Here is a 15,953-nt window from a genome sequence, read left to right as displayed (position 1 = left end):
GCAGTTTCCATAAAGTGCTTATGTCAAATGGGCAGGTGACTGACTTCTGAACAAGGCTGAGATAATGACTGAAGGCATAGCATGGTTCTCCCGAGTCATGGGAGTGTGAGTCCCATGACTGGGGGGGGACTGTCATGGGAACAGAAATTGAGGTAGAAATAATCCCAACCCCTTTACATGTACAGACATGTTGGCTCCCTCCAAAGAGAATGGACAAGGCCCAGTTTTACAGTTACAAGAGCTCCTGGCAGGATTTGTTATAAAGTAGAGGACTGAGGCAGATGTCAGACAGAAAACAGGAGAAATTTGTAATTCCCAGATTCTCGTTTATTTTTTACTGTCTTCGTTTTAGTAATCCATTCACGGGCAGCCTGCTTAGGGAGAAAAACTTGAGAATTGCAATTTGTTTGACCAAAATCAACACTGTTCTAGACAGACATGTAGCATACAAATGTAAAAACATTGAACCTCACCTGTACAAGAATATCCAAGGACAGCTATGAAAGAACAGCACAGCTGCCAGGTGAAAACACTTTGGACTGAATAACGAGATCCTTTGACTCCAACTGTGTATGACGAAACAACAAATAATGCGAACTGGAACATTTGTGTGTGCTGTAGCGTGGTTGTCGAGGTGCGTGACTGCGTAGCATGGATGTTAAGGTGGATTACTGTGTTGCAAGATGAAAACGTCAGTTGGACAAAGCATTCTTTAAAAGCTCCTCTCCCTGGAACACACTTCCTGTTTCAATCAGGGAGATTGACGGCATCTTAAGGTTCAAGACTACATTTTTATTTTTAGTGAGTCTTACACTAAACTCTACAAACCCGGTGGGAATCTTACCCTCGCTGGTACTGTAACTCCTCCTCCACATTCTCTAATCCTTCTCTCTCTCTCTTTTTGACTTTTATCGCTGTTGTTCTTCCTGCATAATTGCATTCAGCCTGTGTTCTGCACCTCTCTGTAAAACCAGCCGTCACTGAAGGACGGGGATCTTTCACCAAAGTACTCCTCGCAAGGCTTCTCCCAGAGTTTCTCTCTGAGTATTTCTTTTTCTTCTTTGAAGGTTTTAAACAGGTTTAGGTCAGTTCTATGTGGCATGCGTGAAACCATTGCTTGGGAAAAGGGCTATATAAATAAAATGTGATTACACTCCATACAGGAGAATAACAGCATAGCAATCAGAGGTGTTGCAAGTGTCTTGCATGCCTTGCACATGGGCTTTTCAGCTCATAGAGCATTCTGTTTGACTCTTAACAGGGTGTACTCTAACCAATACATTGGTGCCCCAGATGCATATGTAATATCTTCATAGGAATTCCACCCATTTCCTGAATATTAGTGCAAAATTATACAAGGATTTGCTTTAATGGTCTGTTAGATATTCTCAGCAATTTATGGGGCTCATGCCATTTGAACAGAGCAGGAAGTAAAAGTCATGCATGCAGCTAGGATTCGTCAAGTGTAGCTACTGTAGGCCTTAATGGCCTGACGGTAAGGGCAGGAGACGGACACGACATGTCGCTGTCCATGGTGCTGCTGTCACATTTCCAACCGTCGTCTACAATCAATCAGCGCATCCTTTTATCATGGTCGGTCATCCCATTTTCACATCGATTGTAAACATTCAAAAAACTACTGCCAAATCTATGGACCATAGATTTGGCAGTAGATTTGGCAGTAGTAAAGGCACTGACCACAGAATGATAGCACGGCATGGTGTCATGAAAATGGCAACGGCTTCTTGTGATTAATAAGCAGCGTTACAGTACCCTACGGAATATTGGGTTATGATCACTTGTACAGCTAGGGGACATGTTTTCCCCGCACGGCTCAGGGAGTCTCTGACGCGCTGGGATCGCCAATGCAAATGAGTAGGCTATGCTCCCCCTTGCTTTCCCTGGCTCGTTTATAACGCGCTGAAACGGAGAGTGTCGAAGAGACCGAGAGGAGAGAGAGAGCAAGAACGGTTATATAACTACCTTTCGGGAGAAGACAAAAATCAAGATGGTTTAGGTCTTCAACTGAAGTGAAGGTCGATCCCATCGCCGGATTCGGCATTGACATTGGTATGCTGTTCCGAATGATGTAACATCGAAGGTAAACAGATTTACTCAGATTTATATCCAGTTCACAGTGATTTTAAGCTGCGTGTTCTCGGGCAGATTCTGCATTAATATGCGTTGTTTTTTACGTGCAGACTACATCGACCGTGCACTCAGTTAGAAATGGTCAAATTCACACGCAAATGTATGTCCATGAATACAATTCTGTTGTAGTTTATTTCTTACATATTCCTTTTAAATAGTTTTAGAAGTTGAAGTCCCCACAAGTCTACAATAACCTAGTATAAAGAGACCGTTCTGTGTGCAAACTGTTGCTTCCATCCGCCAGAACAGTTATTCATTCCAGTTCGTATTCTACAACGAGAACTGTGTGTGGTGGACCCGACGAAAGTAAAATAGAGGGAACTCAGTATTCTCTGACATGTTGTCAGATCATGTTGCTGTCCATTGTGCTGAATTTGCTGCGATATGACAAACAATCAGAACCAGTTTGGAATTTTCAGCAACCAGTTTTCAAAGACGCCCAAATGGTTTATCAATGCATATTTCAAATATTGTAAAGTAAACAAACCGGAAAAATAATGCTTGTACTAAGTCTTCCGTTCCCTCCTAAGAATTTCTCATCCCAACATGAACGCTGGAGGCTATTCCCAGGACAAAACATTCAAACCATCATGCATCACATCATTCTCGGTAGCTGTCTGTCGAACCAGTAGGAAGAGGTCCAGAGGGCACTTAGATGTTCAGCAATCAACAACTGAATGTTCCCCACCGACTCCTTCCCTCTCTCACCCATCCAAAGCTACTGTACATTAATCTTTTAAAACATGTAGCACCAGATATGTCTGCTAGAATAATCCTTTTTCATTGGATTCATCCATAAATAGCACCGTTTTACTTCAAATATTCACTTCTGCAGTGAGAGCAGACATAGCTTAAAGACTAGACAAATATTACTTGACTGTGCTTCTGTAATGCTCTGGGAATTGGCCACAAATGCTGTGTGCGTTTCAATGGACATGCATCGCTTTCTATTTCACAAACATTTCCAAACTTCTCATTTTGAGTGGTTTGGTCAATAGTTTGTAATTGGTAGTCATGGTACAAATAAGAAAACATGAGTAACCATACGTAAACATGGTTCAAACACCTCATCCATATTATACTGGGCTGGGTTGAGACATATTTCAAAGGAGGCCCAGTATTTATTCAGGTGGGTTTTGTGCTTCTCTCTCACACTGGGATATAACCTTCTACTCGCCATCGCTCACAGAGAAAAGTCAAACAGCACATTGTAAGGCAAATGACTTCATTCTCCAAGACAGAATCTCAAGCCCATATGTCAACAGAAGCTGTGGGTCTAATCCCCCGCCCCCACCACTCCCAGCCCCCCCTCCCGCAGTCTTTATTGTGCTCGTATACAAAGAGGAAATATGCTCTGCCATTTCGAATATGACTAGCCTCTGTTTGTGCTCCAGGTCTTCCCCAGCTACTCCGCTCAGGGTTTTTTCCGCTGACCGTTGCCGTGGAGATTACTTCCAACTCCTGCTCCGCCGCGAGCCATCCGAGGAATCTGATTACCGCCGCGGCCGCTCTCGGGGTCCTCGTATACGGAAACATGCGGAGAGAGAAGCGAGTTTTGGCAGCTTAAAGGCAGCGTGGCGCTGATTGTCGAGGAGCACCCCGGAAAGGTCAGCATGAGGTTAGACTGACGCTGCGATGAGGCCGTAGAACCCACCCCCCAACCGTGGAGTGGCACGTTTCCGAGGGGTGACGGTGTCAGCCTGCCAGCCAGCCAAGCCAAGCTAGCGTGGGCATGGCAACACCCCTCTACAGACTGCGCTGCTTGTTACGGCGGGCCCAGATGCTCCTCCTGTTCCTGGGCATCGCCTATCTGATGGCGGGGAGCATCCTGCTTCTGCAGCGCTCCGGCGTCCGCGGGCCCCAGACGGGCCCCGGGAGCCTCCCTCCACCGCTGGCTCTGCCCGCCCCGCCGACCCTGCCGAGGGCCCCCGCCCTGGGCGTCAGGGCGCGCTCCGGATGGGAGGCCTCCCAGGGCACGTCGGGAGTGGGCGTCAGGAGCGGGCGCCACTGGCCCGCGTCGCGGAACGTCGGGGTTCGGCGGCTGCACCGTCGCTGGTTCCACGGGGTGGCCCCGGAGAGCCAGGAGCAGAGAGCTGCTCTGCACGGGGGCCGAAGACATAAAGGTAGGACGCTTCAGCTGTTCCAAACCCTTGGGGTTCGCCAGCTTAGCACAGCGAATGTGCGCGGCGCGGCTCAACCCGCACACAAACACGACACAGCTCTCCTGATCCAAATGCCGTAATCTGCTTGTGCGTTTGTCGCGGTGAAAGGGACCTACGTCGGTTGCTTCCTGCACGAAGCCAGTCAGCGAGCCCTGGGAGGAACGGTGTTGTACGACACGCGCAAAATGACCAGCTCCTTGTGTCAAGACACCTGCTCCGAAAGGTAATGCGTGCATTCCCCCCCCCCCCCCCCTCCCCCGATGAATGTCGCCACACACGACACGCAGCTTGAGTGAATTAGCCCATCTCAGACATGTTGATGAATAGGCCCCTGTGTTTCTCCGTGGAGCCAGGTGGCTGGGTGAAAGCGGGGTGGTGGCGGTGGTGGTGGTGGTGGGGGGGTGCGGTGGGTGGGTGGTGGAGGAGAGGCAGCAGTTTGGAGGACGGTGAGAGAGAGGGAGCGGTGGAAAGCAAAAATAAACATCTCCTGTTTTCAATCTACTGTTCCGTCCGTCAACAATCCGCTTTGCTTAACCATTAGGGGAGTGGGTCGGGGGTCGAGTTTACCCAAGGCTCGGTATTGTTAACATTGTTGTAAGACAATTTCATTCCACCGGATGAAAGGTCCCTTTTGTTCTCTTGTTCTGTGGTGGTTTTGTTGGGAGGGGAAAGCTCAGCGTTTCCTATCTCAACTGAATTATATCCCGACCACATCCAGACAACAGCAAAAACAACAACAAGATGATTACCACTGGCACAGAACAGAAGAAGCCAGAGGAATCAATGCAGTATGATGGGGCAGGGGGTTATTTCGAACGCCAGCTCCGCTGGGCCTTCCTTCCACCCATATGAAGAGAGGAGTCACGCTCTCAGCTCCAGCCGTTGAGTAAAAGTCCGCGCAATTTATAGGAAGCTCGAAGCAAATATAAAAAGGTCACTTTGAATAGTCCTTCTTGACAAATGAGAGAGGAGGAAGGAGGGGAAGAAAAGGGTGACTCACTGCCCTTGAGGTGTAAAAAAAAGGGCTAGACTTGATCTCGCCCCAGCCCCACTCTTTTTTTTTGTGGTTATTACCAACCTCTGCTCAGTGTTCGAACAATAAAAGCCGGCAAACAAACATATGGTTGAGGGGAAGGTCAATGCTGCGTTCCATTGAAGCTGGTTCCAATTAAAATATTTACAAGTCCGAATTTAGCTTGCGTAGGCAATCTGGTATCTCGCGGGACGAGTTAACGAAGAGCTAAATCTAGCCTGTGGTTACAGACAGCCTAAGGCTACTCCTGTCGGTTAGACTGTGTGTGTGTGTGTCTGCCCATCTCCGCAGTGGTTACAGGTATGCCGGCTTGGAGTATGGGTCCGAGTGCCACTGTGGCAACCGCATCGGTAGCCCGCCGGCCGCGGAGGAGGAATGCAGTCTGGTTTGCAGGGGGGAGAGGGCGACCCCATGCGGAGGGGTGGGGCGTCTCTCGGTCTACAAGGTGGAGGAGCAGATCGCGGGCCACAGGAAATGTGAGTGAGGTCATGTGGTAAACGGGCCAGGACGTGCTTTACTTCTGCATGCATGCGACCGAGTATATGCACGCCGCCGTTCGGATGCTATCAGCCTTTTCTAGGTGGATATAAATAGATTCCCTTGGACAACAATGGCTCACTGTGGCTTTTTGGTGCGAGAATAACAAATGCCTTCCTGCGGAAAATGTCTCCTGTGAAGGTGTGGCTGGCGTTGAAGGGGTTTGGCCTGATGTCTGCAAACCGTTTCTCTTTTTCCCCTTTTAGTCCGAAACGTCCGATACAGTGGCTGCTTTAAGATTCCAAAGAACACCACCAAGGCCTTTCCGGTCCACTCCCTCCAGTCGAATCTGACTTCACAAGCCTGCATAGAGTCCTGCACAGATAAGGTTTGATTTCCGTCCCAACTGCACGAAAATTACTGATCCATTTATTTCATTTTTCACTATCCCGGTTTCGCAAATGTGAGGCACCATCGATCAGAGGCTGTCTCCCGCTCCCCGGAGATGGAAATGCCGTGCTCTCTGAGATGAAGCTTCTGGAAGACTATATGGCTGTTTAAGGTTTAATGTGTCTGTAATGAGAAATAGATGGGGTCTAAGATCAGTCTTTCACTCTGGATGCTCCTCTATGATCCTGATACCAAAGGAAAATGGACTGTATAAAAGAGCACACTGCCTGGTAATATTTTGTGACATACTCTGTTTGATCCGCTCCTGTGTGCGCGACTGGCTGTGTGTATGCTTTTAGCGTGTCTACTACATGCCATTTTTTTTGTACTGATGTCCTCGGTCAAAATGGTTCCCTTTATATGTCACAGTTGAAGTTCTGTACAAGTAAAAAATAAAATCAAAATCAAACTAACAACATGCATTAAGGATTCAAAATGCGAGAGAACACGTCCAGCAGAGATCGAGGTCACCTGAAAGGAAACATCAAATCTCTCAAACCGCCATCGCCACGACTGCGAAGCGTCCGCGGCTTGAAAGAGGGGTCCCTGTGGGCTTCACTAATGCTTGTGTTCTGCAGGAGTTCCCGCTGGCCGTGATACGGGGGCCCCACTGCCTCTGTGCCGGGGCAGCGCCCCTGCTCAGCCTGGGCCCGGCCCTGGAGGACCAGCTGTGTGAGCGGGCGGGCGGCCTCGACGCCACCCCCCAGCCTCAGCCGGACTACTACCAGGTCCACCAGACTCCTGTGCTTGGTGAGGGAGCTTTTTTTCCCGCGGAATTCCGGAAATGACCGTAACGACTATGCGTGTCGCGTTCGCTTTCAGCGTGTGCGTGTGGGGGGGTCAAACGCTTAACCTGTACCTGGCGCAAATGTGGGCTGTGTCAGATTCCAGGTGCAGAGAGCGCATGTTCCTGCCTCAGCGCTCCAGATCCCTGGTGGCTCTCTCCAGCTTCCCCGGGGCTGGCAACACCTGGGTGCGTCACCTGATCGAGCTAGTGACGGGCTACTACACCGGAAGCTTCTACTTTGACGGCGCACTCTACAACCAAGGTAACGCTGCATAGTGCTAGCACGAAGGGCTTCGGGCGCAATGCTTTTGACAAATAATGATCCCTTTAATGAGAGGCGACGGCTCAGCGTTTGTCGCGTGTCGGAAATCCTTTTGTTTTGTGGGCGTCAGGGTTCAAAGGGGAGAAGGACTACTGGAAGAGTGGCCGCAGTATCTGCGTGAAGACCCACGAGAGCGGCCCGCGAGAGATTGAGATGTTCGACGCGGCCATCCTGCTCATCCGCAACCCTTATCGCTCCCTCGTGGCTGAGTTTAACCGCAAGTGCGCCGGACACCTGGGCTATGCGTCAGACACACAGTGGAGAAGCAAAGGTGAATGACGTGAGCTGAGGGAAGCGGAACTTGCGTTGGGGGTTAGACTGTGAGAAAGGATCCATCCATTTCCATTTCACCAAACCGTTTGCTATTTTGAAGTTTCCCCCCGTCGAGCTCCATGACTGAAGGCTATCCTAACAGATCATGAATCATGGCAACTGTTCACACATCAATTGTCAAGGCTACAAAGATGTTTTGAAATTGTGCCCCCGGAAAGGAGAAATGGAAGCTTGTTTTGAGGATCTTCCGTGGTGACATGTACTTTGTCAGTTCTATAATAACACTCTCGCACTCCTCCACACACTGGCCCCCTGTGTCCTTTGACATGTTCTTTTCTTCGCTTCTCCTCAGAGTGGCCCGAGTTTGTCGACAGCTACGCCCCCTGGTGGTCCTCCCACGCGCTCAGCTGGCTGCGATTCGGCCGCAGGCTCCTGGTGGTGCACTACGAAGACCTCCAGAGGGCGCTTTTGCCCCAGGTCCGCCTCATCAGCTCCTTCCTCAACGCCAGCATGACAGAGGAGCGGCTGATATGTGCCCGCGGCCACCAGGAGGGCCACTTCAAACGCTCGGGGGCGCAGAAGCCCTCCTTCGACCCCTTCACCCCTGAGATGAGGACCGCCATCGACTCCTACATCCGCTCGGTGGACCAGGCACTGAGAGGCAGGAACGTCAGTGGCTTGCCGCTAGAGTATTTACCCAGATGATGAGACGTAGCGAGGAAGAGGAGCCCGTAACCCCATACCACGTCCGATGAGGGAGAGGGGGGACGCTCTCTTGACACCGAAGCAGCGTAGTCACCCGCATCCTGGGCTGCGATTTCTTTTCGCCAAAACGGAGGCTCTGAGTGACCCTCTGCAGCATGAACACAATGACTGAGGTAATTGGACCACTGTCTCCCCTCCACTGAAGCCATTGGGCCAGAGCACCGGAGGGGACTTAAGAGGGCCAATGAGATCAGAGGGAGCCCAGCTGCCGAGGAGGGCGGAGACCGGGACGGCACATTTTTCTCGGTCCCCGGAGGAGTTGGGAGCGTGGAGCAAGTGCCTGACTGCACAATCAAACCGTGTAGAACAAGAGGTTAATGTGACCTCAAAAAGAAGTCATGTGGAATTTGTCTCTCTGTTCATTATCAGGTTTCGTCAGTAGGGATTTGTCAACGGAAAATGTGTACCATGTCACCTCATTGCTTTTGTGTCGATTAAATCCACATTCTGTTTGGTTTGATTGTTTTTCTCTCATCTGGTTTGTTGATTCGGCTCTGGGTTGTGGATACGGCAGTTGGTTCAGCTACTACAGGTCGGGAGGCACTTGGTGGATTGCAAGTGCTCTCCAGCCTGGTAAACTATGACTCAGGGCGAAGTGCTGTTAGGTGGCATTGTACAACCTCTTCTCTGCGAATGACACCTGGGGAAACAGGTTTTGTTCGAATCAGTCATGGATGAAGAACAGCCACTCTGAAGAAGGCTGACATAGGGAAATTAGGGACATCTCTCCCAAACTTCACATTTGAATGGAATGTTTTGATGTTTATTCTTTTGTTGAAAAACAGATTTCGAGTGGTGCCTTGAAAAGCATTAGCAGATAAACAGACAAAGAAATCATCTACAATAGGAACGAATGGAAAGGCTGCGTTCAAGCGCCGGGCGGCAGCATCTGTTTAGATAGATTACTGGCACTCATGGAACACAACAAAAACAAACTAATTAGAAAATAAATATGGACTGAGAGTTCTGTCTGTTTGCCGTTGTCTCACTGATGGCGGGAAATAAAGAATTTCAGACAAGGACAGAGGGAACTAATCAGCTCACTGAACCCTGCCTTTCCAATTAGATTGGGATGGTGTTACACAACATTTGAATACCCGGTTGGGCTCTGAGCCACAAACAAAAGATTGAAATCATACTGTCATCAGAAGCCAAAATACTAAATGGTCTTTGGACAGGTCAGATATTGATATCTGCTCATTCACATTTACATTTAGCAGACGCTCTTATCCAGAGCGACTTATAGTAAGTACAGGGACATTCCCCCGAGGCAAGTAGGGGTGAAGTGCCTTGCCCAAGGACACAACGTCATTTGGCACGGCCGGGAATCGAACTGGCAACCTTCAGATTACTAGCCCGATTCCCTCACCGCTCAGCCACCTGACTCCTCATTCAGTGATCAAGTGTAACACTACCAGCCATGGTTGACAACCCATATGCTATAACTACTTGTCTGCTCAATCAATGGGTTTTTATATTGATTGAACCTGACTTCTCACAGTCAATGTCAAGAAGACAGCAAATTGTATGAAACAGATATTCGGGATTTTCTTTGAGCAGTGTGGAAAAGCCTCAAAAATACAACAAAGTTCCGACATAAATCCAATGGGAGGTTTAATATCTGAGTAACCCTCCCCACAAACTTTGGCAAAAAAAACTTTAAAACTTCTAAATAGATCACGCATCTATTGAAAAGAAACGTATGAAAGACAGCTCTCAAAGGAATGCTCATTATAGGTACAATGTGAAAAATGCAAATGAAGGACTTCCAAATGGTGTTTCCCTGATAAAAGCTCAGACGGCTCTTAATTGCCCGAGCGACAAGCGTATAGGCCCGTCAGGTTGATTGCCTTATTTACTTTAACAGGTCTGTCTGCCATCTTTCCGATATTTCCCTCAATTCTCTCTCTCCATCTCTGACAGTGTGAATAGGGTTCAAATACAAGATTTAATAATGATGCACTGCCATAAGCCCCCCCCCCTGTGTGGTGCCTGCCAAACCAGTCTATTGGACTGACAGTGTGTCTCTGTTGAGCTGACATACCAAACGGAGACTCCATCTGCTAAATAACATGTGACAGTGGAACCCAGGGGAGTAGTCAGTCAACGGGTGACAACAGCACACTGACTGCACTCAGTCCACAACTCCTTTCTTCCTCCCCATAGCAGGAATCATACTTTCCATTGTCAATAGAAAATTGGTGTTGCTTCCCCAGTTCTGGCAGCTTGACAACCTATCTATAAGCTGTTGCTCCAATGTCGTTTCTCTTTCCTCTCATATCTTCTCATTAACAATTACTGTACTTTCGATTATTATTATTATTATTATGTTTTCCTGTCCTGAATATACAAATCAATCATATTCCACACTTCTCCTGCTCAGTGTGCTCCTGCTCTGCCCATTTTCCTAGATTGTCACGACGTGAGGTGGGGTTGGACCCAAACGCAGGGGAGACGGCAGGCACGGCAGAAACAAGGGTTTATTCTCAAAAACTGGGAACAGATAGGGTACTCACACGGACAGGTATGGTAAGGACAAGACAAAGACTGGACACAAAACAGACACCTAAATACACAGAACCAAACGACACACAGGTGGACACAATAACACTAACGAGAACAGGTGAAGACAATGACAGGGAAACACTAGGGCAGGACAAAAAACTGAAACCGGGGGGGGGGCACGGCTGTGGCCGTGACATAGATACTTTAGATACTCTTCAAAAACATGGTTTCTAGCCTGTTAATTGCACCACGGCAAAGCCCACTATTTCAGCAGCGAACCAGACAGGTAAGGAGTGTGTCGCTTTTCTCCGCCTAAAAATTCAGTTGCCAGACCTGCGCCTTAACTACTCATTCACCGCACTCAAACACGTCTAATAGCAATAATGTATTCATGAAACTCGGCTTGTTCCCCAACAGGTCTATTTTTAGCTAATCTAAGGGCCCTGTGAGACTCAGCACAGCCGAGTTACTACTGGTTAGTGGCGGCAGCTAGAGGCGAACGAGAGGAGGAAGAGGGTTTTTCAGGAATCCAACATTTCTCCTTCCCCGACTTCCCTCTCGGCCTGGGAAGACACATCAGTATGGTTGCGGCGAGACAGCGAATACAGACACAATCGTAAAACTGTCAGAGAAGGACCGAATCCCCCTGCTTTGTTGCTCCGAGTATCATCCCCAGATGGATTGGTGATAAAACACTTTAATGATAACATTTCGGGATGTGGAGCCGCCTGGGAAGTAATGTATGCCTTACGTGAGCGGCGTTCGGATGGTCACTCTGTGAGATGTCAGATTGCAATGAGTTAACAGCACCACAGATCTGAGCCAAATCCCCCCGAGGACGATCGGGATTAATACCGCGGCTTCTCTCCTCAAAGAATCAAAGAGTGAAATGGATTCGTTCAGCGCATCGAACTAATGGCACAATGCATCTTTAGTCTCGTCTGATGACAGGAGAGGAAGGCCATTCTGATTCGTCTAATCAAGCCATCCCCAAGGGAGTGGGTGCCAAATGCAGTAAATCATAATCAGAGGACATTGTGTAGGATTAGTCTCTGAAAGAGAATGATTGCTAATCCATAACAAGAACAAACGTACAGTACACTAAGTACACGGTCCATCCTTTGTCACTGCAAGCTCAATGATCTTTGTCTTACATGAACATTAAGTCAATATCAATCCTCCTCTATTTAAAAGTAGATGCAACCACAACAGCGGTGAAACGCTGAGGTTTTTGGAAGTGTTTTCTCTGACAGTGTTTTGCCAAAAGGCTGTGGATACACTTGTCCACACAGCCATCAGAGTTTTGTAAAGACGGTACATTTCTATTGCCATGGTTTTCCCTTGTCTTCTGCTCATCCGGTAAATTCAGTTCATCTACTAATGGAGCTTGGGCAAACCCCTTATGTTTTACAGCCAGTGTCTGGCCATGTTTAGACAAGATAAATCAGAGGTGAGCCGATAGTGACCTCTTAAAATTGGCCGGATAATAGCTCAACTTTGCCATTTAACACACAGATACTTGGTCACATCTGGATTGAGAGAGATATTTCACCTTTTCATAGTTCCTCATTGTAAAGTCATCACATGAATCTGCCAGACGATTTCTCTCAGTTTGATTGCGAGTTCGTCCTCCTTGTATTTTAAATATACAATCATATTTTACTGCTCTATATTGACATTTCTCAACATCAACCTTTCATTACAGACAGAACTGAGGAGGAAGTGAAATACCATGGTCAGACATCCTGTCTGAATCTTTGAGCACTGAAAAGACTTCTCATTCAAGCATTCTAAAAAGCTGGCTCGCTCGAGGAGAAAGGCTATTGAATGCCATGGTGACAGTCTTTTAAACCATTGTCATATTTTTGGGGGCATTTCATGCGCTGCACATGTTTCTTTGTTCGGGTGAATGGTCTCATTATGGAGATATCGAATATTTGTGTGAAACTTAGCCTAATACATTACTAAAGATTCCAGAGTTAAATAAATAAAGTTGTTGTTTTTGGATTAAACGATCCGGGTTGTAAGAATCGTAAGAAAACTCGGTTCCCCTTTTAATAGCCTTCCTTAAATACCTATCTAGCTAACAACAACATGCAACAAGTCACTTTAACATGAATATTTTTTCATAAAAAAACATCGATAGCCATGGTAAGCCCAAGCCCTTAAATTGCAATGACCTCCATTGCTCCATTGCCCATGAAAAAGTAAAGAGGCCCACATATCAGGAAAGCCAATCGTGCACGACGAGCACCACTATGAACCGAAATGGGTGGCATCCATAGCAGTACAAGTAATTGTGTGCACTGAACCGAGTGGACCTCATTTTCCATCTGTGTGCACTGGAAGGCATCGGGGTGCGACCGCTTCGGGACCAGTGAAATAACACTGGGCCCGCATCACACAGAAGGAACCTCGCCTTTCCACTGTGGATCCATCCACTATTTGAGAGGTATCGTATGGTCTGTTTGGCTACATTGTAAAGAGAGATAAAACGTATGTTTCCGCACTTTATATTCAAGTAGGCTGATGTAGTTGTTTTGTATGATTTTGTTTATCCGTTAAACAAACCTGATGTTGTTTCAAGTTCAACATTAGTGTGAACTACAAAGATGTGGTTGGCATTTTACATTAGAAAATATTAATTTAAAAACACTGGGGACTCCGATTTACAGAATAAAGAAAGCACGTTGCTGCCACCTGCTGGAGGGCACGGACTGAAATAACTGGACACCGATGAGCCTAACGGACATACGACACCAAACATATGCAATAAATATGGTGAGAAAGTCTTTAAATATAAATTATATGTATTTTATATATATATATCAAACATAATTTACGACCATGAACGACCAACATGTAAAATGTGAATACCCAGTGACATGACATCAGTTGTATAGCCTACATTTGCAATAGGCCGGGCCTACGTTGGATAGCTCGACCACTGGGCTCTAGCCTTGGAATGCCCCGTTTTACATTGATCAGCATGGCAGCTTTCAGCGTACTCATAGTGTTATATTGCAAACCTAACCAAATATGTTTGACAGTGTAGTGCATTTATTTAATTGTATGTTACTTTGGTCAAGTTAAGAATAAATTCATAACAAAGCCGGTATGGTGTTATGCACACTTTAACCCACTAGATGGCAACCTAGTACCTTCTGTGAGCGAGATGACACTGCACCAAGACTAGGCTTGAACTCCGTTGTAGGACTACTGCACTTAAAACAGCTCCAAAGGACACTGGTTGGTTACAGGCTGTCACTTTAAGGAGGTTAAATATGAACGTGTCTCTGTTGAAAATGTGATGCATTGATCTTTGAATGAAAGTCATTCCATCCTTATAATAATTATGGTAGACATTTTTATTTTAACTCTAGGTACTGGGTTATTTTAACTCTAGGTATTATATTCTATTATTGTTGCTTGCTTTTTCTACAGGTACACTCTTGCACTTTTGAGGTCCATGTTGTTTAATTTGTAACTTGTTTAACTACATGCTCTTATGGTTCTTCCCATTGGCACTTATTTGTTTTTCACAATATATACTTCATGTTTGGCTACTCGCAATGTTTGGGGCTATCTCGATGTTATGATCAGTGACCTATGCACTTTTGTAAAGCTCTCTCTTGGAAGTTGCATTGGATAAAAGGTTCTGCTTAAATGAATAAATGTAAATGTGCTGCTATGTCTTTAATTGTATAGTGCAAGTGTTGCATGATAGTGTTGACACTGCATGAGAGTACTTACCTCTTGTGATGTTTTAATGAACTGGTCATTCAAATTGCACATTTAGTTTTGTAGATAGTGAAGGAATCGTATGCTAACGATTCACAATGAAAACAGCCACCCTACCACCAATGACAATTATCTGGACAAACATGTTTGGTAAAATGTGTTCTTCACCACATGCCGCATCACGTCTGAAGATGACAGTCCTTTGCAGTGAAAGGCTAAGAAGACATCTTTACATGTACACACATTTCTTAAAGCTCTTAACTGGTCAGATCCCAGTACTGCAGGTGACATAGCACAGGCACACAACAAGTGTTTGAATGTGTCAGAGAACAGGGTGAAGAGATATCTCCGTCAACCAGGTGTGCGTACACAGTTGGTACGCTGTTTTCGGGCTGCTTAATATTGACGCTGGGAAAGTGATCTAATTCACATGGATGTGAACAGGCCTTAGGGAGACAAGTCTGTTATTCGTCGGTTTTGCGGTTGTCTAACGTCTATCAGGACGAGAGGCAGGAACTTTATCACTTCCTTCTTTCCACAGGATTTCTTCCGGGGCTCCAGATTTCAGATGTGTGAGACTCTAAACGCTGATAAAAAGCGTCGCACAGACACGAATTGACCTGATGTCAGACCAGGGGCGTGGCCACGTGGTGGCCAGGGGGGGCGTTTATATAATTTTTTAAACCTTCCTGGACAGAAACGGTATAAAGCTGAAATAAATGCATTAGTATTTTTTTTATAAAGTCGTCTTATATTGGCATTTGTCACTTATGCTACAAGCCCCATATTTGCAACATGTTGGGCCACGCCCCCATCAACAGCGCAAGACACAAACCAACGTACCTGCATTCTGACAGCGCTTCAATGGAGACTAGCAGCCAAACACCGGATACCGTTAGAAAACTGCTGCTCTGAGTGATGCAGTGTGTGAGTTTGAAAATAGTCGTTTTTGACAATCAAGTGCCACCCCAAATAAAAGACTGGCCAGAGCTGGACCCCCCAGAAATAATGTCCTGGCTACGCCCCCTGTGTCAGACTGCATTCACAGCACGCTGCTTTTGTATGACGCAAAGCTCACCACCTTTTCGAGGTGCTGTGTGTGTTTCTGCCGTGTGTGTGACGGCACCAGTGAGGCCTGCAAGACGAGAGATGTCTGTATATCCAGCTCCCTTTCGTCAACGATCTGCGTTGTCGAGGTGCATAGCGGGAGCACGGGGAAACGCACGTACCCCTGACTGCGCGGCGAGCTGTGTCCGCCATCATTGTTAGTTTGGTTTTCTTCTTTGA

At 46.9% G+C, this 15,953-nt stretch overlaps 1 protein-coding gene across 1 annotated transcript; it reads left to right on the top strand.

Annotated features, from left to right (window-relative positions):
• The first annotated feature begins 1,972 nt into the window (after window positions 1-1,972).
• Window positions 1,973-8,847, top strand: wscd1b (WSC domain containing 1b). The gene is made up of 9 exons (XM_067229100.1): window positions 1,973-2,101; window positions 3,546-4,274; window positions 4,422-4,536; window positions 5,638-5,822; window positions 6,090-6,211; window positions 6,852-7,023; window positions 7,158-7,322; window positions 7,453-7,653; window positions 8,008-8,847. Exons 2-9 carry the CDS (start codon window positions 3,884-3,886, stop codon window positions 8,358-8,360), a joined length of 1,704 nt encoding a protein of 567 aa, XP_067085201.1. The 5' UTR covers window positions 1,973-2,101; window positions 3,546-3,883; the 3' UTR covers window positions 8,361-8,847.
• The last annotated feature ends 7,106 nt before the right edge of the window (window positions 8,848-15,953 follow it).

Source organism: Osmerus mordax, chromosome 25 (genome assembly GCF_038355195.1).
Source record: "Osmerus mordax isolate fOsmMor3 chromosome 25, fOsmMor3.pri, whole genome shotgun sequence".
NCBI lineage: Eukaryota > Metazoa > Chordata > Actinopteri > Osmeriformes > Osmeridae > Osmerus > Osmerus mordax.
The sequence above is the reverse complement of the archived record's forward strand: the minus strand, read 5'-3'. Positions and strand labels throughout refer to the sequence as shown.

Bases quoted from the DNA above. Each gene is read 5' to 3' on its own strand.
- wscd1b (XM_067229100.1), top strand. From the start codon at position 3,884: ATGGCAACACCCCTCTACAGACTGCGCTGCTTGTTACGGCGGGCCCAG. The intron at 6,212-6,851 runs GTTTGATTTCCG...TGTGTTCTGCAG, and splicing joins TAGAGTCCTGCACAGATAAG to GAGTTCCCGCTGGCCGTGAT. The intron at 7,323-7,452 runs GTAACGCTGCAT...TGTGGGCGTCAG, and splicing joins CGGCGCACTCTACAACCAAG to GGTTCAAAGGGGAGAAGGAC.